This window comes from Melopsittacus undulatus, chromosome Z (genome assembly GCF_012275295.1).
Source record: "Melopsittacus undulatus isolate bMelUnd1 chromosome Z, bMelUnd1.mat.Z, whole genome shotgun sequence".
NCBI lineage: Eukaryota > Metazoa > Chordata > Aves > Psittaciformes > Psittaculidae > Melopsittacus > Melopsittacus undulatus.
In genome coordinates this window covers 61,553,096-61,579,079 of record NC_047557.1, presented here as the reverse complement: position 1 = coordinate 61,579,079, position 25,984 = coordinate 61,553,096, and the positions used below count along the sequence as shown (strand labels likewise).

General features: G+C 41.5%; 2 protein-coding genes across 3 annotated transcripts; both read left to right on the top strand.

Annotated features, from left to right (window-relative positions):
- Window positions 1-682: 682 nt before the first annotated feature.
- TMED7 (transmembrane p24 trafficking protein 7) lies at window positions 683-9,020 on the top strand. The gene is made up of 3 exons (XM_005142981.4): window positions 683-1,116; window positions 4,293-4,538; window positions 6,149-9,020. Exons 1-3 carry the CDS (start codon window positions 937-939, stop codon window positions 6,383-6,385), a joined length of 663 nt encoding a protein of 220 aa, XP_005143038.1. The 5' UTR covers window positions 683-936; the 3' UTR covers window positions 6,386-9,020.
- Window positions 9,021-13,967: 4,947 nt separating this feature from the next.
- On the top strand, window positions 13,968-21,844 carry LOC101872388 (MARVEL domain-containing protein 2). 2 transcript variants are annotated; one of them, XM_034073189.1, is made up of 6 exons: window positions 13,973-15,248; window positions 16,794-16,826; window positions 17,941-18,077; window positions 18,885-19,056; window positions 19,503-19,553; window positions 20,462-21,843. In XM_034073189.1, the coding sequence occupies exons 1-6, from the start codon at window positions 14,169-14,171 to the stop codon at window positions 20,576-20,578; spliced, it is 1,590 nt and encodes a 529-aa protein (XP_033929080.1). In that variant the 5' UTR covers window positions 13,973-14,168; the 3' UTR covers window positions 20,579-21,843. The 2 variants fall into 2 exon arrangements, with proteins under 2 accessions (XP_033929081.1, XP_033929080.1); XM_034073190.1 differs by lacking the exon at window positions 16,794-16,826 and having other exon boundaries at window positions 13,968-15,248; window positions 20,462-21,844.
- The last annotated feature ends 4,140 nt before the right edge of the window (window positions 21,845-25,984 follow it).

Sequence of the window (25,984 nt, the reverse complement as noted above, 5' to 3'; positions counted from 1 at the left end):
TAACTGCAGGTGGGTAACGTGGGGCGGATACTTGGTAAAGCATCTGCCATTTCACTTTAATCCACACCTGCAAATCTAGCAGAGTCTTGAACGAATGAGTTCTGGGTGCCTCTTTTCTGTACAATTTACAGTCCTCAGGTGCCCAGGGTCCTTGTGCACTGCTGTGAATCAAATTCACAGGCTCCACAAGCAGGCTCAGGCTCAGGCTGAAGGATTAGGAAGACACATTCCTGTGTGGTGCTGCTTTCGACACTTCACATGCAGTCACATCGTTTTCACGGGATCAAACGGGAGGCCAGGCCTACCCCTTCACACGTTCATTCTCCTGCCTGGAAGGCTGGAGCCAAGTTTTCTTCTTCCTGCTTTGCCTGATTTACCACGGAACTTAAACGGAATATAGGGATGGAAGTTACCTTTGTTTCCCCTTTGGAATCTGCTCTGCTTTGTAAAGATAACTGAGTATTTACTGGAGGAGAACTTAATGCCGACATCCCCGCACTCAGTATGAGCACAGTGATGAGTTTTGATCTCTGCAGCAACGAATCTTTCACGACCTGTGAAGCAGAACCCTTCTGATTCGAGTCTGCAGCGCAGAGAGAGCACTGCGTGTATCTCCCACTTGTGCTCGCCCTGCTCCAGCTCCAGATCCTGCCTCTCGGGATCAAAGACTCGGTCGCTTACACCCATCGGACACGCGGCACCGCACCCGGCCCTCCCGCCGGCGGGGGGCGCGCCACGACGGCCCCGCACACCACGTCCGCAACCCCTCCCGCGGCCTGGGGAGGGGGGTTCACCCGGAAACTGTCCCGGAGGGCGAGTGGTTCCGGGTGCAGCGCCTGCCCGCTCGGCCGCTCCGCCACGCCGCCATCCGCCGCCGGGCCGCACTCTGTCCCGACTCGCTCCGCGTCTCCCTCTCGCCTCTCCCCGCGCCTGACGATGCCGCTGTGGGGCTCCCGGGCCTCGGGGCCGTGGGCCCACCTGCCGCTGTTGTTTCTGTTAGCGCTTGCGGCCTGCGCGGCGCGGGCCTCCGAGATCACGTTCGAGCTGCCCGACAATGCGAAGCAGTGCTTCTACGAGGAGATCGCCCAGGGCACCAAGTGCACCCTCGAGTTCCAGGTAGCTGGGAGGCCGGGGCCGTCATCCCCGGAAGCGCCGCCCCCCGCAGCGCTGGTGGGGCCGGGCCCGGCTCGGCCCGGGGCTTCTCGGCTTCCTCGTTCGTGCGGTGCTCGGGGCCCTGTAGCGGGGAGAGGTGTCTGCACGGGGCAGCAGCTGAAGTCTGCGCAGCAAACGCTGCCCCTTGCCGTGTGCACCGCGGGGGGATGAGAGCGGGCCCTCAAAACCTGCCAGCCCCGCACCCTGAACGCGGACCTTCGGGGTCCCTTATGTCCAGCGTGCCGCGTACATAAACCTGCCTGCCCAACAGCGTGCCGCCGAAGTCACAGAGATAAAGAATAGTGTGGGTTGGAAGGGACCTTAAAGCTCACCCAGTTCCAACCCCCTACCACGGGCAGGGACACCTTGAACTAGACCGGGTTGCTCCAAGCCCCGTCCACCTGGCCTTGAACACTGCCAGGGATGGGCAGCCACAGCTTCTCTGGACAACCTCTGTCAGCACCTCACCACCATCACAGGGAAGAATTTCTTGTAAATGCCTCAGATACATCTCTCTCTTTCATTTTAAAGCCATCACCCCTTGTCTTTATGAGTTTGGGGACTGGCTAAGAAAAAAAGCAAAACCAAAAAGACAAAAAAGAGAAGGGAAGCTCAGACAGAAAATTAAGCATGGGAGAGCTCCAGATAGGAAGCTACAGTGAAGCTGTGTACAAAATTTCACTCTTTGGATTGGAAAGAAACACACAGAATGCTCTTGACTGAAAAGAAAAGCCCAAAACAAAACCCAAACCAATCCCTTTCTCCTCCCCACCCCACTATCCCTCCAAAACCCCAGTACCCATCCACCCCACAGCATGTGTAGGTTGTGAAGCATGTGCCTGGTGAGCACGGTAAAACATAAGGAGCTAATGCTTACTCGGTTCAGAGTATGGTTCAAACTGGGGTGTTATAGCAAACAGTAAGATAGTTATACAGCAAAGTGTCACAGGCATAGAGCAATTCAGGAGTCTAACACAAAATAAAACATGGGCAGCCCTTCCAACCCAAACCATTCTGTGATGTGAACCAACATCTTGTTAAAGAGCGATAAGCAGGTACATAGGAAGTGATGCTGGCCAGTTTTTCTTACTTTTTCCAGCTTCTTAACAGTTTTAACATGGAGCCATCATGATACAGCACACTGTTCAGCCTTGAGAATTGCTGGGGAGAGAGCTCTGACAATTTTTGTGCTTTTGAGGATATCTGCGGGGTTGGAAGCTTTCAGTGTGTCACTACAGCTAGTGAACTCAGGGACAGTACAGCAGCAGCACAACAGAAATCATTCTTGATGCTGGGAATCACAGTTATCTTTGGGGGGTTTTGAAGGAACTGCGTACTTTTTTGGTCCAGCTTTTCTAGTTGAAGCCCTGTGGGGTTTTTGCTTTCCCAGCTGCTCTCCTGCCTTTAGTATTTTGGGGGATGTTTATGCCAAGTATATGTCTCTGTTACTCTGGCCTACATGTTCTAAGATACCATTTTCCCCATGCAAATATTTCTTGTCCCTGCCTGTTTCTTTCATAAAGTCTTTTCTGTGCAGTACTTTCACCCTTGTTTTTAAGTGGATGGCACTGGAGTTTGCTGGACAGATATGCCTGCGGTTGTCACAGCAGACATAATAAGGACAGGAGTAGCCTTGTCTGGATTTGACCAACTGCTGGTAGACTGAAGGGCTCTGTGCTCACCCTTTGGCAGAGGGGAGGCTCAAGCAACCTCTCTAAGAAGGAATTTTAGGGTAGCTTTAAAGCCCTGGCAAATCTTTACCATGTGTAAGTAAACTGGCCCTTTCAGGGTGCATGGTATAACCAACTGTGAGTGATTTTCGTGATTGGTAAAAAGCATGCCCCTGTCAAATTTGAGATAAGACTTCAAAAATTATCCATTTTTTCATTGTGGAAAATCTAATTTTTTGCTTCTCCTTCCAACCAGGTAAGCATTTCTGTATGAAATGCCAGATGCAGACATCCAGGGAGAGACATCTAGAGATCCAGACGTCCTTTTTTTTTCCTCTCTCTTTGTATCCTGTTTTGAATTCAAAGCACATTTTTAGAAAGACCATGAAGATACTGCTTGCCAACTGAGTGTTTTTAAAACTTCCTGTTTGCAAAGCAGCTACTGCTGAGATTTCTTGTTATTTCAGTTGTACTGTTAATGTTATAATTTTAATAACTTGATACCTAAATAAACAGTGAGTTTAAATAATGCTATGTGGATTGCAGATTTTCAGACAGTAAAATATTACAGTGATTTCTGCACACATAAAAAAGGGACATACCTTTAGCTATAAGTCTCTTGCTCTTCAGAGTGCTTTATCTTGAAAGGCGTTGGATCAAGGATTAAGTGTAAAACTGCTAGCCCAAGAGTCATCAGGATGCCAAGTTATGAATACCGAAGCTACTGATTAGTCTTTCTGTAGAGGTGGGATAGGTAGCCTACAGAGCAACATGCTGTAGACCAACAAGAATCAAAGCCTAAAAACACCTTGAGACAATCATGTTAAGTTTGGAGTCACTTGTATGTGTTATGTGCTGTTGTGCAGCATGTGCTGTTTTGGGAAAAACTGCTGTGGCTATCTGGGCAGGAGGGAGGCAGCAAAACATTGACCCATTCACCAGCACAGGAAGACTGGCAGGTTGAAATACCTGTTCTACCAGTTGAACACAGTTCCTGCATCCTAAAGCAGCTTGAGCTAATAGTAGGGTACACCATAAGGAAAGGAGCAGTTTTATTCGACATTAGTAATGTCAGCTGGCTGAACCAATTCCATTCAGGACTTGTGGATACAGCAAGCAGTCTATTTGTTACTGTGATATCTTTACTGCCCCATCAAGTTACATCTGCTGTAGCTTTTGCTATTGTACAACTGTTTACAACAAAGCAATTAAAGTTACATTTTGTAAGCAGTTTGGAAATAGAGTTGACATTATGTATGCTGAACCTAAAGTGTTTTGAATTGCATTCTGTGTGTCTTATGTAAGAAAATAATTTTTCAGACTTGCTTTGAAAGATTTTTCAAATTAATGCATTATATTTTAAAACATGTAAGGCACAACATTTTGCAGTGCCACTCGATAAATCATACTTAAAAGAAATGTATAAATGTCCACTTTGTTAAAAAGACAATTTTTGGGTTTTATTTCCAGGTGATCACTGGAGGCCATTATGACGTTGACTGTCGGTTGGAAGATCCTGATGGCATTGTATTATACAAAGAGATGAAGAAACAATATGATAGCTTCACGTTTACTGCATCCAGAAATGGAACATACAAATTCTGCTTCAGCAATGAATTCTCTACTTTCACACACAAAACTGTGTACTTTGATTTCCAGGTTGGAGAAGATCCTCCACTGTTTCCTAGTGAGAACAGAGTAACTGCACTTACCCAGGTAAAACACTGTTGTGTTTGACTGCAGCTGTTAGCTCTTAGGTTTGGGGTTTTTTTCAAGTTCATCTGCATTAGATACCTATATCGCTTTTGAAAATCAGTAAATTAGAGCTTCTAAAGTAATCTGAATGACTACAAATAAGCTTTCATTCTGAAGATAAGAGTTATGGAACACATAAGTCTCATTTGTTCCATAAGAGCTGAGAAGGAATCACCAAGTGCTTAAGAAAAATTAGGGTAGAAAGTTAAATTCTAGGCCAGCTTCTTTTTTTTTTCCTTTTTTTTTCTTTTTTTTTTTTCTTTTTTAAGGTAGCTTCCATTTGTTGCCATGGTTGTGTACTTCTTGAATTTAGATTTCACAAATATCAGTGCATCGGGGTTTTAAAAGTTTCCAAACTTCGGAAAAAAATCAAGAATTGTTTTTACATTTAAAATAGTAAAAGTGTTTTGGTGGGGAGGACTTAGGCTGACCTCTCATGTAAATAACATTTTTAAAACTGAGGTATAGCAAAATAACAAAATCAGACATATTTAGCTGGCTTGTATATATTTGTTCTTTATAAGACACTATGTATTAAGTGACTATCTTAGACTTGTGCAGACACCTGTCTTGAAGATCATCAAGATGAAAAGATGTTTAGACACAGATATGGGCAAATGAAAGGGGTCCTATTAGAGTCTTAAACATTTATTTTTACAATAGTTTGTGATGTTTGATCTTCAGGAAATACTAGTTTTTAGCCATAAGACACAAAAAATAATTGTGACTAGAAATTAAGTATTTTGAAGATCTATTGGTTAATCTCTTGGTGATCAAAATACAATGAGAATTACTGACTTTCATTTATTGAAGATAAACTGAAAGTAGAATTGTATGTGAAAAATTATCTAGGGCTTGGAAAACTGGTAACACTTTTTATGAAAAATGACAAGTTGGTTAAATTCCTAAGTATTTGTGTATGATTATGTGAAGCATTTGGGAACACTGAAAGGAACAGAACTGTCCTTTCTTTAACTGCTTTTTGTGTACATGACTAAGGAGGGTCTCTTGCCAAAACAACATTTTGAATTCAGTAGCATAGATCTTAGTGTGTCATATAACTCAACTGAGAATCATAATTATGCAATGAAGAATGTAATGAAACAGATAAACATTTAATATACACTATGTATCTTAATGTTAAAACCAACTGCTAGCTTAATATACACTATGTATCTTAAAGTTAAAACCAACTGCTAGCTTTCCTGGTAGGTGTGGAATTAACTGGGGGATCACTGACGTTTGAAAAGTGTTTCTAATGTTCATTTTGAGCCCAAATATACATACATATAAGGTTTGTTTAGTTCTAAGAGCCTATTGCTCATTGCTTTTTATTAGATCTACAGTTATGCACGGTTCTGTATTTAAGTCTGTTGCATTCTTTTGCATAGAATTTGGTCAATGCAAGTTAAATTTTCCTGCATTTACAGTATTTCAGTCTGACAATGGACTGAGTTAATCCCTAGCTTACAAAGTTACATGAATCGTAATTTTAGAGAACCACAAAACTTCACAGAAAGAGCACTAGGAGGGTTCTTAATCCAGTGGTGTGTATTTGTTTGTTTCTCTAGATGGAGTCTGCATGTGTTTCAATTCATGAAGCTTTGAAGTCTGTCATCGATTATCAGACTCACTTCCGCTTGAGGGAAGCGCAGGGCCGCAGCAGAGCTGAGGATTTAAACACGAGGGTGGCCTACTGGTCAATAGGGGAAGCAATCATTCTTCTTGTCGTTAGTATCGGGCAGGTATTTCTCCTCAAAAGCTTCTTCTCAGATAAAAGAACCACGACAACACGTGTTGGATCATAACTGGTAGTGGTAATGCTTCATGTCATTGTGTGCTACTTTTCTGTTGAAGTTAAACGTTCTGCAGTTAATTATAGGTACAAAGGATGTGAATGTATGCAACATTTAAATGAGTCTACTCCTCATCCCTTAAAAATCACAGAACAGACCCAAAAAGATAATGAAAGGGACACAGGATTTGAAATATTTTTTTGCAACTTACATGTATTCTGATTCGTGTATTAAATACTTGGCAGTGACCACCCTCACCTTTACTGAGATTGATTTTACCAGTAAGATGAGCCATCTGGAGTATAACTCTTTAAAGCAGCCCAACAGTCTAGCATCTGATCTGAGAGACAATACATATGAAACTTCTGTTTTATTTTAATCTTCAGGCTGATTGTATTGGATTACACAAAAGCAAATGTGATGAATTGTAGTGTGCTGGTTTGATGTGCTGTTAGAAAAAATAATCCAGTAATACTCCTTTTTTATTTGTAAAATTGTTGCAAGCTTTGGCATTACGTCATAGTGCAAATTTTCTATCAGCCTGCTAACTCCATCTTCAAAACTTGCTAAATTGTATACTTGAGTATGTTTGCTTAAACATGCATTCTTTTGTATTAGAACAGTTTTTAAAATTCTTATTTTACTAAATTATAAACTGAGACTACTCAGGAAATCCACTTCCTGTATTCAAAAATCCAAATCTCCAAGTTTATTTTAAAACGTGCAGTAAAATAGGGAATCTTTTGTCACTAAAACTGTGCAGTTTCTGTACTAATACATGCTGCTGCTGCTTTTTGGATTTTAATACCTTAGGTAGCTTGGTTTGTTAAGCAGCACAGCACCAGCACTGGACACTTCTTACTAAATTGTTTTCTTATTAAAAGGCCAATTTGATATTGATACTGCATTGCACAAGTGCTGTAAATTTTACTTTCCTGTGTGTGGTGCACTGATACATGATGGCCTTGTGTATCTAGCTGGCACTCTTTTTTGCTAGTGGTCAGGAAATGTTTTAAATATTTCGGGTTATCTTTTCGTAGTTACAGTTGCCTTGTTTCCACTGCTCATGTCTTTAGTAGCTTATGTACTGTAGAGTCTTGTTTTATTTAGATGTGGAAGGTAGTAGATGTATGTACATATGAGTAGCTTGAATTGAGCTGGTCATAACAAGGTTAAACTCCTTTAAGTGGCTCTGGAGGATTAAGTAGAACCAACCAACTGTTAAGTGCACACAAACTAAAAAAAGGTGAAAAAATTTGTCATACGTTACTGGCTAAATCAAAAGATGCTTCTTAAACAGGTTTCCAGCAACTCAAGAAAGGATGCTAAACCCTTATCAATTGCCTGTATTGTTTCTAGCAAAAATGTGGAATTACATGTGCAGGTGACACTTGAGCAGTCTGAAGAATTGATTTAAAATTACTTAATATCATATAATGGCTGAAAAAATTAAACAAAAGGCCACCTACTCTCTGTTAACTGAATGACTGCTCTTTTGGAAATAAGAAAAAAGTCAAACAGCTCAAAAAGTATTTAAAAGGCCCCAGGGGTATTAAAAAGCTTAATGTATGTAAAATGCAGGATTGTATGTAATGTCTTCCTATGCTGTACTGAATTCTAAATACTGCAGTCCCCTTTTGGAATGCAAGCTTCCCAGAAAATAGTTAGGCTTACAAAGATCAAAAATCTAAAAAAACATTGTATTCTTCTCATAATACAAATCTGTGCCTGCAAGCACTATTCTTGATTGTACCTATATGCTTTATTTCTGTGTTTCAGCAGCTGATACTCAGTACTTTTTGTGTTGCATTGCACACAAAATAAAGCAAGTGGTACATTTTGGGTGCAAGTGTCGGCTGAAAATATGATTTGATTTTGATAGTGTCCACTGTTACCTTCTGGAGTTTGATCACTTGTGTAGCTTTAATCACAACAAAATTATTTGTTCTAAGATTGAAATATGTTGCGTTTTTTTCCACTGATTTACTCTGTGTTCTGTCAAAATTGGTAAATGGGGGTATAACAGATAATGGTTGGACGTCACATACACGTGTCTTTATTCTTTCATAATGTTTGAATGTGTGAAGTGGGACTGTTCAGCTCAAAATTACTCCCACTGCAGAAGTTTAGTGGACTTGATTTTTGCATTGAAGTTAGTTAGGTATCTGAACCAATCCTCTTGTATCCTGCTGCAAAATATGCAGCAATAGCATAAAAATGCCTTTATTTTTGTGTTACTAAAAACATGGCACAAATACACATTTAAACATAGCTGTATATAGTTTTTAAAATAAGTGACTGAATAGGATATAGTAAAACACATGCTAACATGCAGCAGGTGAAGAAATACATAGTGACTTTTGTTTAAAGCTGCACCTTTTTAATATATGAAAAGAACAGTTTGGTTAATGGTGTGATGCACAAGTAAGCAGCCTGCGTTAAAGGGGATATAACTTTCTTAATTGCTAAAGGCCCTGGGTTTCAGCTATTCCTTGGATGTTTTATGTTTACAGAACTTCTTTTCATGTCCTGTAATGTCATTTTTTTTTAGTTTGGAGGTAAAAAAAAAGAAGTTTAGTTTGAGTAAGACAAAAAGCAGACCCTGTGAATATTGTATGGGAAAATAAAAATTAATATATGAATGTGGTCTGGTTGTTTTGTTTGCATGTGGGAGTGGGGAGCATTAGTCTTTAAAAAAAACTTAAAGATTTGAGTATTTGGGTTGTATTTTAACACATTACAGTGAATCTACCACGTGGCACTTGATTATTACTTCTGTTGCTTCTGTCATATATAACAAAGTGTACCGTTCACTGTTGTTCATAACTGGCTGTGCTTTCAGGTTACTGGGAGAACTCTGCTTTCGGCAACGTAGTGTTACCGGCCCTTTGCTGAGCATGTTAGCAGGGCAGGCAGTAATACTCAGAAATCTCTTCTTGTTGGAGTGGAATTCAAAGTATTTGACTACAGATGCCAGGACTGACTTGGGGCCTACTGCATGTTTTCATGTTAATTCTGGGGATACAAAGTTAATGGGGGGTGCACTACAAAGGTACATCCAATTAGCGTCTAATGAGACATACACTTGAAATGTAATGTAGCTGTAGTAACTAAATGTGTGATTGAAGAGCCTTTATATTGTGTAGCTTCTTCCTGAATTTTACCACATAACAATTCAGATTTTAAAAACAGATAGACTAGGCATCATTGTTTTGTGTGGGCACCTTCCAGAATGGCTTTTTCTGCCTGTTTGTTTCTCCTGTGTCTACTGCTGTACATTCAGAAATTTTCAATATTTACTGTACTTGAATTAAAAAAAGCTTTTGTCTAGAAGCATGGTTAAGTCTTCTCTTTCAGTGTTGTGTTCTTACGGTCAACCATAGTCGTCTGAAGGCTTTTTAGGTGCTTTGGCACCCAGAATTTGTAAGTAGCTTAAGATCACTTGTAGTCTGAAGTACTTTTCCACTGAAAGCTCATTATTTTACCAAAGAAATAAAATTAGGTAAGTACTGAAAGAAATTTTTAAAGCCTGACCCTGCAATTCAGCAGCAGGTTCTTTAGGGGTTCCCACTGACCAACTCCCTGAACAGCTGGAATTTTACTTCCCTAAAATTCAGGGTCCTGACTGTACTCTTCACATATCTCTCAGGACTGCAGATTCCACCAGTGCATGATCACTGCAGCCCTGACTGTCTCCGGTCTTGCACCTGGAGCAGCTCACTTGCATTTAGAAACCATCAGGTCCAGCATCGCATCCCCCTGGTAGGGCTCTTACCTGGCTTAAGAACTAATCCTCAATGTACTACAGGAGTGGTTTGTCTACAGCTTACCATGCTACTTTTCCAGCAGATGTTGGGGTGGCTGAAGTCCCTCAACAGGATTAGAATGGTGACAGTGCCTCCTGCAGCTGCAGTAAGAAGGCTTCATCAGTAAGCTCCCCTTGGTTGGGAGACCTGTTGTAAACACAGTTGCCTTGGTTGCTAATTCTTACTCATAAGCTTTCAACCTGCCTGTGGCTATTCTTCAGAGACAGCCCTTCACAGTCTTACTAATCACTGAGGCTTGGACACCCAGATGGTAGTATCAGATGAAAAAGGAAACAGGTACATAGAATCATAGAATAGTTAGGGTTGGAAAGGACCTTAAGATCATCTAGTTCCAACCCCCCTGACACCTCACACATCTCAACAGGTATTTCATTTCCACATGGCAATGTGGAAGTGTGGAAAACCACCTCTTTTGATGTGGTTTTGAAGCAAGAAAGGTTATTCTTTCCCATGTTGCAGACAAGGCAGTGTTCCAGGGAAGCACAAAGCCTTCTGCCTCAGTGAGCGTGGGGAAGGAATTTCCATTAAAAGCCACATCTGGTTCTGGAAGGAATCCCTGCTAACACCCTTGTTTCATTAAATGCAGTGACAACTGAGATTTTCACTAATTCAAAGCAAAGGGGTGATTTGCAGCATTTCACAGGGTTGGTTTTACTGATTCCTCTGTAATCAGGTTCATAAATAGAGTTGTTTAAATGAGGCAAAGACGTATTAAGCATTTCTATTAACAGTTACAGATACTTAACACTGGCTTTCCACCCAACTTCAACTCTTCTTCCTGTAGTCCTCGGTGGGGATCCGTGGTGACAGATTTTAGCAGCCTAGAATTCAAACCTGATAATAAGGAAAAAATTTACTTGCCAGGTGCTTCACAGCTTTGCAGTCCAACTTACTGCTTTATTGCACTCAGCTGTCATGAGCTCTTGTAGAGCCTTCTTGTAATAATAAGGATTTAATGCACTTTCACATCACCTTTCATCAATCTGCATTAATGAAGGACACTGTATTTATATCTTAGTGATGAGGAAACTGAAAAAAGGAAAAATTAGATTATTTACTCTCAGAAAAGGAGCAGTAGCTCAGTGAGAAAGGACTTCTAGCTTTCATCCAGTGCACTGCTCCTCATTGTATTCTGATTCCCAGAGGAATGAGGAATTATGTTAAAGACTTTGTAGACGAAGTGTACACAAGTTCAAAAGGCAAGAGAAAAACTACATGGAGAAAACGTTCTACCAGCCTTGTATTCTTTCAATACAAAAAAGGTTATTTTTTGCTTAGGAAAGCTCTCAGCCACAGAGGACTGCAGACTTGGAGGGGTGTCCCCCTGGAAACATGAATTCATCTTTACAGGATTCCTGGGAAGTTGTACTGTTGCCTTTTGTTTTGAGAATCATGTTGCCATTCCCATGCTACTTTACAGTCTCTTTGGGCAAGCATGTTCATCTCAACATTGCAGCAAGTTTTTACACCCTGTCTTTCCCCACTGCCCTCTTCACAGACACAGCCATGCAGAGACACAAATACTGGGCTGTAAAATCATTCAAGAAAAGGCTATGTATGCCTTTCTTACAAAAAGGATGAAACTTACCTGCTGGTAAGAGTACAAGGGGACTTTGGAGATGCAGTGTTAGGAACTCCTTTCAAATGCTGCCATTTGAGGGTGTGAATATGTGAACACAGGATGAACATTTCTGTCAGCACACAAGCTAACAGGAGCAACTGTACACTGGCTCCAGAGCAGTGTTTCTTTGCAGTACTAGAATCCACCTGGGTGTGTTTAAATTGAACCAGGGATGCTGAAGGAACTCCACAGTACAGTTCTCTTCTCTGAACAGCTGTGATCTCTCTGGTGTTCAAAACACAACCCTGGTTGTGTTCTGTGCCCCATGCTCATCCAGCAAGTTATGAACCTGTACTGACAAGGTAACAGAAGTGGCAGCCATCCCATAGGGTAACAGGGATCTTGGGAGGTCTCTCACCCAACCTCCTGCCCAAAGTGGGGTTGGCCCTGGGGCCAGATTAGGATGCTCAGGGCTTTGTCTGGCTAGGCTTGAAATTCTCCAAGCATGGAAATAGCACAACCAAGGCAACCTGGCTCACTGCCGGAATGCCTTCATGGGGTAAAGGTTGCTCCTCATCTCCAGCCTCACCATCTGGTGCTCTGTGCCTGGTGGGAAGAATGCCTGCCACAACATCACTAACTGGTGGTGACAATGTCATGAAATGCTAAACTGTGATGGGAGCAATAGAATGTCCTCATGTCCCTTGCTGTTTATTTCAGGCACCAGCAGAGCCTGTCCCAGCCTTGCTTGTACCCTTCTCAACTCTACCATTCGCCTATGTGTCTTCTATGCACAGGCACTGACCTCTGCTAACTGAACATGTGCATTAGAGCAGCAGTGACAGGCTGTGGGTGTCTCTGTTTCCGTACTCCTAATTCCAAGATCCCCCCTCCAGCTCGTAACAGGTGCCTCTGTCAAACCATCAGTCACCATCAATGACTGCACACTGGAAAAAGCACATTACAACTTTTATTGCTACACTATTGAAACTATGATCCCTGGTAAAGCAGTGAAACTGGAAGAGGGGAGAACTGTGCTTAGCAGGCTGGCAGTATCAGCAGCTCTGCACACAGCAACAGGAGCCCAGGGCTGCCACAACCCTCTTGCACCATGTGCTGCATCAGGAGCTTGAAGAGTTCTCCCTTTGTATGAATTTGTCATGTTCCTGTGGCTCAGCTGGGAAGGATCTGTCCATGGAGGCAAAGTCCTCCCTTGTGTCTCCCCTACCACATCCCAGGGTTTTCAGCCTGGTCAAACACACACATAGAAAGTGTGACAGAACCCTCTCCCTGTCACTTGGGATAGTCAGTGAGGATCATGCCCCCACATGCACACACGTTGAGATTGTGTGAAATACCATGAACAGCAATTTCAGACTCTATTGGTGTAACTTAAACACAGTATTTCTTATGAATGGTAAGTAAAAGGATGAGATAAAAATCAAGTGTTTGCACTTTGTACGTTGTTGTGCAACTGGCTGGAGTTAAGCTAGGAAGGTATCACAGAATCATAGGATGGTTTGGGTTGGAAGGGACCTTAAAGCTCATCCAGTTCCAACCCCTTGCCATGGGCAGGGACACCTTCCACTGGAGCAGGTTGCTCCAAGCCTCATCCAACCCGGCCCTGAACACTGCCAGGAATGGGGCAGACACAGCTTCTCTGGACACCCTGTGCCAGTGCCTCAGCACCCTCAGCGTGAAGAGCTTCGTCCTTATATTTACTCTAAATCCCCTCTCTTTCAGCTTAAAGCTATTCCTCCTTGTCCTATCGCTACATGCCCTTGTAAAAAGTCCCCCTCCAGCTTTCTTGTAAACCCCTTTTAGGCACTGGAAACTGCACGCAGGTCTGCCCTTAAGGAGCCGTCTCCCGGCTGAACAAGCCCAGCTCTCTCAGCCTGTCCCCACCAGACGTTCGGTCAATGAATGACACGAGGAGGTGTTTTACCTCCGTCCGAGCACCCACTTCAAGCCCTCGGTTTCCCTGGGGCCGGGATGGCTCCACGGCGGCCGCTGGCTACAGGAGTCACGCATTTCGTGACGCGGAAGGGCCCAGCGCCGCTCACCTCCGAGCCGCGGCTCCGCTGCCCCGGTGCGGGATCGGGAAGGGCCGCCGCTCTCAGCCGTGGCTGGCCAACCGGAAGCCGCCACTCCCGCCTCCGAGGGCCAGGGCCGCCCGTCCGCCGCAGGTGAGGCGGCTGGGGTGGGGCGGTGAAGGCGCAGGTGCCATTGCGGGGCGGGGACCGGGGTCGGGCATTTCTGGGCCGGGCTCCTCACACACGTTGTCGGGATCGTCCTTCCGCCCGACCTCGACCGCCTTTTGGACCCCCTGGCAGTTTCTCCCCGTCGGGTGAATGAGAGGTGGCCGAGCGGCGCCGGGCAGCGCCTGACGCCGGGCCGAGCGCCAGCCATGTCGAGGAGCACCGGCTCGCAGAACGGGCGGCCCGGCGGGTCCCTGCTGCCCCGTGGGGCGAGCCCCGGTGTCTCGCTCGGCCGGGACGCAGAGCCGAGAGCCGCCGCTCCGCTGCCTCCGCCGCTTCCCCTGCAGCCTCCCTTCGGCCCCGCGGAGGCCAGCCCCGCGCCGGCCGAGCTCAAGCCGGTCCGCCGGTTCATCCCGGACTCGTGGAAGAACTTTTTTAGAGGGAGACGCCACAACGACTCCAGCTGGGACAGCACGGCCTCCGACATCAGGTACGTCTCGGACGGGGTCAAGTGCTCGCCGCCGGCCTCTCCTGCATGTCTACCGTCGGAGCGCAAGTCGGTGTCCGGCTCCTACAAGGATCCATACGGAGGTTCGGGCGGGAGCTACACGTCGCGGAAGGAGGCCGAAGCCATGCTTCCCGCGGAGCCCTTCGGGTCACTGGAGCGCCGAACCGGTCAGACGTACAGCGAGCGGGTGGAGGCCTACCACCAGCGGTACGCCTACATGAAGTCCTGGGCAGGCTTGCTCAGAATCCTGTGTGTGGCCGAGCTGCTGCTGGGTGCCGCTGTCTTCGCCTGTGTCACGGCATATGTGCACAAGGACAACATGTTCGGGTACTCGCAGCCCTACGGCTATGTGGTTGGCAACACCTACGGAGGCTATTCCTATGGGGGACCCAAAACGCCCTTTGTGCTGGTGGCGGCTGGAATGTCGTGGGTAGTCACGGTAGTGCTGCTGGTGCTGGGCATGTCCATGTACTACCGGACTATTCTCCTGGATTCCAACTGGTGGCCTCTGACCGAGTTCGGAATTAACTTGGCCCTCTTCTTTCTGTACATGTCAGCTGCCATAGTGTACGTGAATGATATCAACAGAGGTGGGCTCTGCTATTACCAGCTGTTTCAGACACCGATAAATGCGTCTTTTTGCCGTGTAGAAGGAGGTCAGACAGCAGCAATTGTATTCTTGTTTGTCACGGTAATCATCTATCTAATTAGTGCGGTGGTTTCTCTGAAGTTATGGAGGCATGAAGGAGCTAGGAGGCACAGGGAATTAATGGAACAGGAGGTAAGTCATTAGTTATCATTTTGTATCTACAGGGTATGGTGTGATGGGGAGCACTTGTAAGATCTTTCTGTGCCACAGGTAAAGCAGTTCTCTAGGATATTTCTGTGCCATGGACCAGGTGCCTTGTTTGTAGCAGGTGCCCAGGGGGTGAGCTTCTGCTAGTCTTAACAGCATTTTAACTCACCAAATGAAAGGCATTTTTAAGACGTCTGATGCAAATTCTTGGACTCTTACTACTCTTACTTTATTCACTTTAGTAAGGAGCTGGCTCTGTTTTGTTTGTAACACTCAGCTCTTTTCCTGCCTCAGCTGATGAAGTGCTTCCTGGTATGTATTTTCTAAACAAAGGAAAAAATGAGCAATGTGCTTTTTCAGCTGACCAGCAGGGTTAGGCTTAAATTAGGTTTAATATACTAACATGTATATGAAAATTGTGCTTTCAGAACAGTAAGTGCTAGTGTGAATAACCATAAGCACATGAAATACCCAGCTTTTACTTTGCAAGCAAAACTCCAAGTTATTTCTTTGTATCTTTTCAGATTTCCTTACAGTAGTGATCAGAAAATAATAGTATTGACAAAGTTGGCTGGGTTTTCATATCTCAGATTTCAATCACTTTAATCTTTTTCACATCAAGTATTTTGTATTGCTGCTGGCCTTGCCCTTACTGGAGGCATTTGATACCTGGTTAATGATAAACTGTAGTAGTAGAGACGTAGCACTCTTACCTAGAGAATTCAGAGTCATTGTTTTTAAACCTTCTTTACGTGAAAACACTACCAAAAAAATTAAAATTAATAAAGCTTAATATAGCATAAAAATAGATGTGAACTGGTATTTAGGTGACTCCAGTAGGAGAGTGCAAGTTTAAAGTCACATTTCCTCTGCTCTGTGACTGCAGTGTTCTAATTTAACACTGGTTTTTGTTCCACCATCTTGCATAAAACTGAGATTCTCCCTTTGAAAAGTACATTTTCTCTCTTTGAAGTTTTTTAACCAGTTTTTGGTATGACCTGAAAGAATGAGGTGATTGCTGGAATTACACAGAAGGTGTTCAGACACTTTTCCCTTTTACTATCTGTGTTCTTTCAGTTACTTAAAATTTCTAAAGGAAATACTTTTATAAAAGACAGGTCAGGCTTTGTAGAGTGCTATTCAGAACAGCTGCTGGTTAAGCTACTGCTTCCTACACTGTTGTTTTCTAAGCAGTGAGTTAGGCTGTAGAGTGTCAGTGAGTTAATACAGACTGGAATGTGAAATAATAAAGGAGGCTGGGAAGTGGTTTGAGTAATTCCTGCAAGCTTTTTCTTAGAGCTATACTCTGGGAGCTCTTGTCATTGTTGTGAGTTTTGGGTGGTTGTTTTTGTTCCAGGGTTCTTAAGCACTGCTCTGGAAATATTCCTTGTACAAAGTTTCTTCATACCTTATTATAAATGTAATTCTCTGAACAGCATGATTTTGAAAGAGTTTAGATATTATCAGTGTCTGGGTTTGCATACTGCTTTTACTGAAAATAAAATTTAAGAATTAATTTTTTTTTGACAGATGAAAACACAGCCCCCCTTTCCAGAAAAGAAGGTAGGAAGTAGGAATTTATTTTTCTGTTTTCTAGTATTCTCAAATGGTTATCAATTTTCTTGTGACTATTTTGATTGACCTATCTATTTATTTACTTACTAGTAAGTTTAATTCTTTAGCGTAGTCCAGATGACATTCTCCTACCTAGAAGATTCACAAGAACCTTGTAAGGGAGGTAGTACTAGTTGGTCTAGGTTATATAATATACTGTAAATAGCAAATCTGATGACTGCTTCTGTATGTGCACTTACCCTTTTTTATGAAGTGATAAGTTCTGTAGCTTATATCACAAGAATTTAGCTTGACATAGCTAAAACAGTAGGTCTTCCAATGTGTTGTGGGTTTTAGAGACTCCCTTTCTTCCTGGCTGGCTGCTTAACTTGGGGAGGGCATGTGGAAGCATAGTAGTAGGTGCTTTGTGATTTGAGCTTGGTCCTGTAACTCTGAGGCTGCTCCAAAGATCTCCCTGCTGGTTTTGAAGCAGCAGCATTACTGCTTCTGCCACACAAAGTTGCATACACTGCAAAGATCATACAGGATCTTAACAGCATATGTTGATGACTTCCAGAAAAATTATGGTGTGTTTATTTCAGCTTTAAATGTCTCGTGTTAGATACTGTGAGTTTCCTTTCGCTGTTTTCTGCGTTGTTTCAGTACCAGATTTTGATCCTTTTTTATGTGTTCCAGGAAAATTCCACCTGCTTTCATTTCTGGATAAAGGGAAATAGAAAACAAGGGGGAACAGGGAATCCCAGAAAACTGAGTGATTCCTGTTCATTCACAAATTAGATGGATATCCAAGGAAACTTCTTAAATTATTCTTTTAAGATATGAAAGACGAATCTTTTCAAGCCCCTTTGTTTTCTATCACTGGTACTGCTGTTAGGACAAACTGAAGGTGGCGATTATGTGAGCAACGTTACTGTAACTCATTACGAATTTTCTAATTACAATAAGGGTTGCAAGAAATATCTATGATTTCCTGCTCAATAGTTGTATGACTGTCTTCAGATGATTTGGGTATTTTGCGGTTTATGTATATTACATTTTAAGTAAAACCGACTTAAGAACTGGTTTTGGTTTGGTGTTTTGTTTGTTTTTTTTTTCTTAACAGTATGAAAGTGATGACAGACCAAGAGAAGAAGTCAATTACAGGCAGCTTAAATCAGTGGAAAGAAAACCAGAAGTACTTAATGGTCATATACCTGCAGGCCACATTCCTAAACCTATAGTGATGCCAGACTACTTAGCGTAAGTGACTTGACTTTGATGAACAGACTTAATGGATAATACTTCAATGATGCTTTTTACTCACCATTTCTCATGTATACATTTATGGCTTCTTAGCCATGTCTGCATTATGTGGGCTCGTAATTCTTTGTCAAGTCAGTGTTCAAAATGGAGATTATGGGGGCTAGTATCAATGGCATAGGACCGGTAATGTAAATAGAGAAAATGAAATTTAAAAAAAAACCCCAACACTTCTGACAATAAAGCAGAAAGTTATAATATGGCAAGTGTAATAACTGCCAAAGGAACAGATGACCACCACCCAGACAATTTAGAAAAAAATACAATACATGGGGAAAATACGTGTCTGAAATTTGACTTCTCTTGTATTTTCTAAGTGCTAAATCTATTACCATGTTCTCTTTTAAAAGGCAGGTCTTTCCATGGTGAAGTGTGGGAGCATAAATTAACTTTTATACTATATGCCATAGACCAGGGTACAAACTGAAACACAGGAGGTTCCACCTGAATATTGAGAAAATCTTCTTCGAGGAAGACTATGGAGTCTCTCTGGACACATTTCTGGGCAACCTGGTCTAGGTGGCCCCGCTTGAGCAGGGGGCCTGAACCATATGACCTCCATTCATCTGTTTCAACTTCAACCATTCTGTCATTCTGTGATTCTAATGCTTTATATACATGCATATTTCAGCAGGTTATGAGATTAACAAACAGTACAGAAATACAGTATCAAGGTGAATGGTCCATGTGTTTGCTGAAGTCCTATCTCTAAAACTAGTCCTTGAAAACTTTTTTTTATTTTTAAAGGAAATACCCAGCCATTCAAACAAATGAAATGCGAGACAGGTACAAAGCAGTATTCAATGATCAGTTTGCTGAGTATAAAGAGCTGTCAGTGGAAGTTCATGCTGTATTGAAAAAATTTGATGAGCTGGATGCATTGCTGAGACAGCTTCTTCACCATCCTGAAAGCATACATGTAAGTACCTGTGAAATCAGGTGTGGCATTAGGTAGTTTCTCATTTTCTTTAGCTAGGGCACAATCTCTTGTTGTACTGGCAGTGACTTAGAGGGAGAGAAAGTTTTTCCAAAATATTTTATTTCTTGCTTGGTCATCAGTCAAGTATACCACGTTGCAGTTAAGTTGCGTACCTGTTTTTTCTGGTATTCTTGGTTTTTTGTGTGTTTTGTTTTCTTTGGTTGGGTTTTTTTCCTACTATAGTCGCTTTCACATTTGAGTGAGTTACAGTTAATGTATTTTCACTATTTCTCAGATGCAAAGTTTACAACTAAAATGTTACAACTAGGGTAGATTGATCTGACTGATGAAATCAGAATTTTACTTCTGACATGTATTCTGTAGAATTTACATGAAGACACGGAGCAAACTCAAAATGTTTAAAAGTGTGTGGTCTCTCTCCTTAGGAGCAGGAAAGGATATCAAAAGTTCTGAAAGAATACGAGAAGAAGAAAAATGTGAGTGTTTTCAGCTTTACGTGGCTAGTAAACTAATGAACAGCAAAGAGAATGTAAATAGCAAATGTGATGCTTGGTACAACTCATGTAGTGATTACAGGGCTTTTATATATTTTACTCTGGCAAAATCGGGACACAGTGCTCTCCACTCATGCAACAGCTTGTGCATAATTATTCCATTAGCCATATGTGGAGAGAAAAAAAAAAACCTAAACCAACAGTTAAGCTTTTTCATCTCCTGAAAGCATGTCTCCTCTCTCAGCATTCTGCATTCAAAAGACTGGTTATTTTGAGGATCCAGCTCATTTATATTCACTGGCTGACACAGCCAGCAGATAAGCTAACAACAGAAAACATAGTCATACCCTTGAAAAGTTTTGTATTTTTGTGGCTTGGAACTTAGACTCTCAAAAAGCAATTTTCGGTGTAATCCAAGAAGTTTCACTTTGTCAATTTTAAATGCAGGCAGTACACAGGTACCTCTGTTCCATTAAAAACGTAATGCATTATGAATACCTTTTTTCCTTCCCTTCCCCCCATGAAATTTGAATTTTATGTCTGTTTGTTAAATTTCATTTCTTTTTTGGGGGAGAGGGATTAGACATATCATGACATACCTATAAAATCTAAATTATTTTGTAGTGTGTAACTTATATCTGCATATTTCTGTTTAAAAACCGCTCTGTGTACTAAGTAACTACAGCATATAAAAGCAGAACCTCTTTCCAGTCTTTCATAAAGGAAGGAGAAGCAGGAAATAAGAAACAGTGGCTAGGGGAAAAGTGTGATTTTTTTTTTTGGAGAATATTTAGATACTGTCCTTAATTAGGAACATAATTGATAATACAGTATTCTTGGAAGAGTCTGAAAGTGTAATGTGTTAATGTAAATGTTTTTATTTTTGGCAGGATCCTGCATTTCTGGAGAAAAAGGAGCGTTGTGAATACCTAAAGAATAAGCTTTCCCACATAAAACAACGAATTCAGGACTATGATAAAGTTATGAATTGGAGTGTAGAAACTTAGCTATGCTTTCACTTTGTGGATGTTATTTTCTATGTTTTAAATTGATATGTGTATTTTAAACTATTTATTTGCTCTCAGAACAATTAAGGGGATTACGTAATCACTGTTGCTTATCTGGATGTTGTACATTATTGGTAGGTTTTGTATGCAGATCCAGTTTTAAATCAACGTAGTGAAGTTATCTGGTAAGTTTAGAAAACCTGTGCTAACATTCTGTTCTTACTAACACAGTACAAAGCCTGGCCTCTTAAGTATGAATACTTTGATTGAAAATACTGTACTTGCAAACTTGCAAAGCACACTGGAGAAAGCAGTTCTAAATACCATGTCAAAAGTGTGCAGAGATGCTGTTAACAATTTCAGATTCTATTTATAGGTGACATTTTAATGATAGCGAAAAGCATTGCACTGTTCTTTCTTGCTGGGGTTTAGTGGAGTGCTTAATCATGCTGAATAATTTTGGCAAGTCGAAAATCAATTTAATAAGACTTTGTACTGTGTTTCCAAAAGCTTTGTTGTATGTCAGAAATCATCTGGAATTTTGCCCGAAAGGTGCAAAATCACTTCCTATTTAGAGAGTGGGGTGGGCGGAAGGGGTAGGTTGTGTTGGGGTTTTGTTGGTTGGTTTTGTTTTTTGTTTTGGGGGGTTTTGTGTCTGTGATTGGTTTGGGGGTTTTTGTTTGTTTGTTTGGTGTTTTGTTGTTTGTGGGGTTTTTGGTTTTTTTTTGTGGTTTGTTTTATTCACCTCTTTCAATGTAATGCAACAAATTTACACATGGCCTTAAGGGAACAGAGGTCCAGGATGAGACTTGTGTTAATGTTCCATTAATGTTGCTATAGGCTAGTACCTTTGCACACCTTTTCTAGGTCATCCTGGAAGGAAACAATAGGTTTAAAGGCAAAACACTTTATTCTTTGTCAGCAAGTAACAGGATGTTTTGTGTAAGCAGCAGCTGTCTGTGAACTTGGCATTCAGAGAGCAAGTGCTGCAAAATTAATTCTCATCAAGAATATAAATTATTAGTATCCTTTATAAGGCCAAGAAAAATGTTTTAATAGACATGCTTTCCAGAGTGTATCTGCATAAATTCAATATACATTTTTATACTTTACCTTGGGGATAGATTTGTATATGCAAATGTTTTCATAAACTTATAAACTTTCTTTGTATCTTTTCCACATTTTTGTTTACTTTTTTTACTTACTAAAATTGTTAGAAGCATTGATAGTTTCTTTGTACAGTTTTCTACAACTGCCATTTATCTGTTCAGCAATACATTTTAATATGAAAAAATAACCCTCACCAGTGTAGCAGTGTTATTCTTCTATTGCTTATAAAGACATTGTGTTAGAAGGTACTCTGATGAAGATTATTTCAAATTTTTCTTAACAGATTTCTTTTTTTAATTTTTTTTGTTTTAGAAAAAAGGGGTTTAACTTTTGCCTTAATTAAAGGAAAGATACAGAATCACAGAATAGTTTGGGCTGGAAAGGATCTTAAGATCATGTAGTTCCAACTCCCCTGCCATGGGCAGGGACACCTCACACTAAACCATGTCACCCAAGGCTCTGTTCAACCTGGCCTTGAACACTGCCAGGGATGGAGCATTCACAACTTCCTTGGGCAACCTGTTCCAGTGCCTCACCACCCTTACAGTAAAGAATTTCTTCTTTATATCCAATCTAAACTTCCCCTGTTTAAGTTTGAACCTGTTACCCCTTGTCCTATCACTACAGTCCCTGATGAAGGGACCCTCTCCAGCAACAGCGATGGTTCTTCTGAACTCTTTTTTTCAGTACTGCAAATGAACTAATCTGCCTTGCTCAGGTAGTTATACTCCATCTGATTTTTGAGCCCTTATCATTCACACTGCAATCCTGATGTCTACAAACACACTTTCATATTTATAAAATTGACATTCCAATTTTATCAGCCACTTAATTACAAGAGTTTTAGTGGATTAAGTAAATAACAGAAGGCACCATGGGAATGCTGAAAGAATTTGAAAACTTGACAACTCCTTAATTTGAAAGTCTTCAGTCTCATCTACCTGGAAAGTGTCTCAGTACTTCCTCAGGCTGAAATCAGATGGTAGTCAGTGCTGTCCCTTGGTTCCCTCTCTTACGTGCCTTTCTCAGATTCTACCCTATAAAGGAGCTAGGCCAAGGGTTCTGTGCCTGTTGTGCTGTATACTTGTTAAGCTGTTAATTGTATAAGAGGTCCTTGTCCAAATCCCTGCAATCTAAATGACCTCTCACTGTACATCCAGATTTCTTTTTTTTTCTTGATGAGGGTTCTGGGCATTCCATCAATACCAGAAGAATTCTAATCCAAGTTTAAGGATCATTCTGGTGTTTAGAAAGTGCTAAAAAGTAGCTGAATGGAAGATTCAGTGTGCACCTTTAATAGGCCTTCCTCTAGTAGAACACTTGACACCCAGCTCCAGGCTTCCTCTGGCAGTGGTCTGAGTTTCAGTCTGTGAAAAACTGGCTCCTGGCCCCTCAGCCAATGCCTGCAAAGCCTCTGCAGGACCATCATGCTCCTTTCCTGCAAAGCTTCGAACAGATGGGATGAAAAAAGGGGAAGCCTTGCCTGTGGCTGGCACAAGGAAATAAACCAAGGGAAGAGAGACATCTGTACGGAATTGCTCCGCATTTCCCAGTAAAGTGCCAAAGGTCTGTTTTCCAAAAGCCAGGGAGAGAAGATATGCAGGAATGCTCCCTTCTGCTAGCCTTTTGGGTTTCAGATAGGATTAGTGTAGTGCATAGAACCCCAGGAGAAGGTATTTACCTTTGCAGTTTAAGAAGTCCAGTAGGGCAACCCCTTAGAGTAAATTACTTGCTCAGTCTTGGAGCTGTTAGGAACCTTGACACTGCTAAGCAGGCACTTCTGGTGCATACAACTGGTGAGCTGGTTTTGTTCTAACCTATCAATGGAGGACTAAAAAAGGTCTTGTCAATGTTGCTCTGAACTTGCCAGATTAAAAAATACTAGTCTAAGAAAGAATTTTCTCTCTCAGAGAAATCGAGATGAATGAAATAAGAATTAACGGCTGGGGGTTAAAGCCAGTCAAATGCAAGACACAAATTAGGCAGAAACTGCAACTAATTGTCACTTAACTATCAGGGGAAAGTAGTCTCTTGATGTGCTCAAAGAAGGTATACTTCAGACCAAACTAAAGTTATTACATGATTATCACCTCAGTCTCTCAGCCTCAGCTTTGTTAATATGCATGTACATGTGAACAGTCTGTTATCTGGTCTTATGCATGTGACTGGGTTTCTACAAAAGGCAGTTAACATTTATTTAAATCTTATCAAGTAACACTGCCCTACATCAGTGGGTATACAGCAACCACTTACACTGACAGCCTGTCCTCACATGCAGAGTGTGTTTAACAACTTTTTATCCTTTGGTCTTTCTCTGAGAAAATGCCCACCTGGCTCCACGGGTGTACAAAAGGAAATGCCTAAGAGACTTTGAGTTTCCAGTTATATAATAGTTTTCAAACTGGACTTGAATAAATTCATAAACGGTCTTTTCAATTTTTTTTTCTTGATAAACATCTGGATATCCTTGATCAAGGTAACTGTGGCAACAAACCCCTACCTAATCTGTACATTTTTGCAGGGCAGATAAAGCAGCGCCTAACAGATGTAACCGAAACTTTGTATTGCATAGTATGGTGGGCCAATTTCCATGACAGTGATTCAATTAAAAAACTTGTGGTAATGAAAAACCTAATTGAGGTGAAACTGTAGAAGCAGCTATCCAGTATTTATTTATCTCAAAACAGTGGTGGGACTTGAGCCATTTGGACAGTCATAATCTACAAAATGATTGTATATCCTGCATTCCTGTCCAGCATTTAAATTCTTGGACTTGACAATGATAAAATATCCCTTTTCTGGAATAAGTCTCATTTCTCTCTTCTATTAAGATTTGCAGCTTGCAGCCATTCTTCCATTTCCATTTTATAAATTAAGCTTTTCCTTCTTAAGAAAGGATGCTGGGATCCAATGGGAGTAGCTCAAACTACAACTTCTATTTCAGTTCCTAGAAGGAAATCTTTACTTCTTAAATAGAAGAATTCCCCTTTTTTTCCATCTTCAGTAGTTTTCATTGCTTTCCTTCACAATATCTTGGATTTTTCCCAGGTATGGTTTAATTGAAAACCAATTCATTCCTTCACCGTTCCCTCTGTATCTATAAATTGCTCCTGATAAATGCAACAGGCTGAAGGATACAGAAGCAGTAAGTTTTTCCCCACTCCTGTTTAAGGAAATGTTACTGTTTAAATGTTTTCTTCCTCGTTCATTGTCTTATTTGGATGCAGAATGACACCCCTTTAAAAGCGGATGCTCGGCAACTTTCCTGTAATTCAAGAGGTCAAACCCAGTTTTGGCACACATCCACTGTATCCAGGAAGGTTATGATTGCTCTGCAGAAAAACTGGCTAAATATCTAGCTTTATTGAGATGATCCTCACTGTGATGCTTATGAAATGAAAACTCTTGGTGACATGAGATGGTTCAGTGCTGTCTGGAATTACTTTAGGTAGAATCATAGAATCACAGAATGGTTTAGGCTGGAAAACCTTAAGATCATATAGCTCCAACTGCCCTGCCACGGGCAGGGACACCTCACACTAACCGATGTCACTCAAGGCTTCGCCCAGCCTGGCCTTGAACACTGCCAGGGATGGAGCATTCACCACTTCCTTGAGCAACCCATTCCTGTGCCTTACCACCCTTACAGTAAAGAACGTCTTCTTTATATCCAATCTAAACTTCCCCTGTTTAAGTCTGAACCCATTACAAAATAGTTTGAGAGATTCATACTGCTCCATAACCTGTGCTGTGGTCCTGTTTAAATATAAAGACCTTGTGGAATTAACACGTAAAATGGCTATGATGTATGCGTTCTTTCATCCTGAAAAGATTGCTTATTCCCTCCTATTCCTAAAATATGTGCACTTTGTAGATGTCATTTGGCTTTTTCTCATCTACCTGTAATTAGGTAGTTACAGTAATTTTCTTTTTCTATCACTGTGTGTAATATTCTTTTCTGGAGATACATAAAATATATATATATAAGCATGTGTAAACCATATGTAAATATTTTCTTTCTTTTCCACAGCAGATTTCAGATCTTGGTAGTTTTTAATGTTTCATAGTTCTGATCCTGTTTTTCCATTAGTGAGTTTTTCCTGCGAACAGATGTGTCCCTCTGTTCCACTGTATGCTTGAATATGTTTTTTCCTTGCTGCCTCACTCTCAGAAAGGCCAATTCATCCTGTGGCAACTTTTGATCACCATGTTGTCCCTGAAGTACTCTGACTTTAATCTATTCAACTGGAATGGCTTTTTAATTTGTATTTAAACAAATCATCCTCTTGGTTTCAA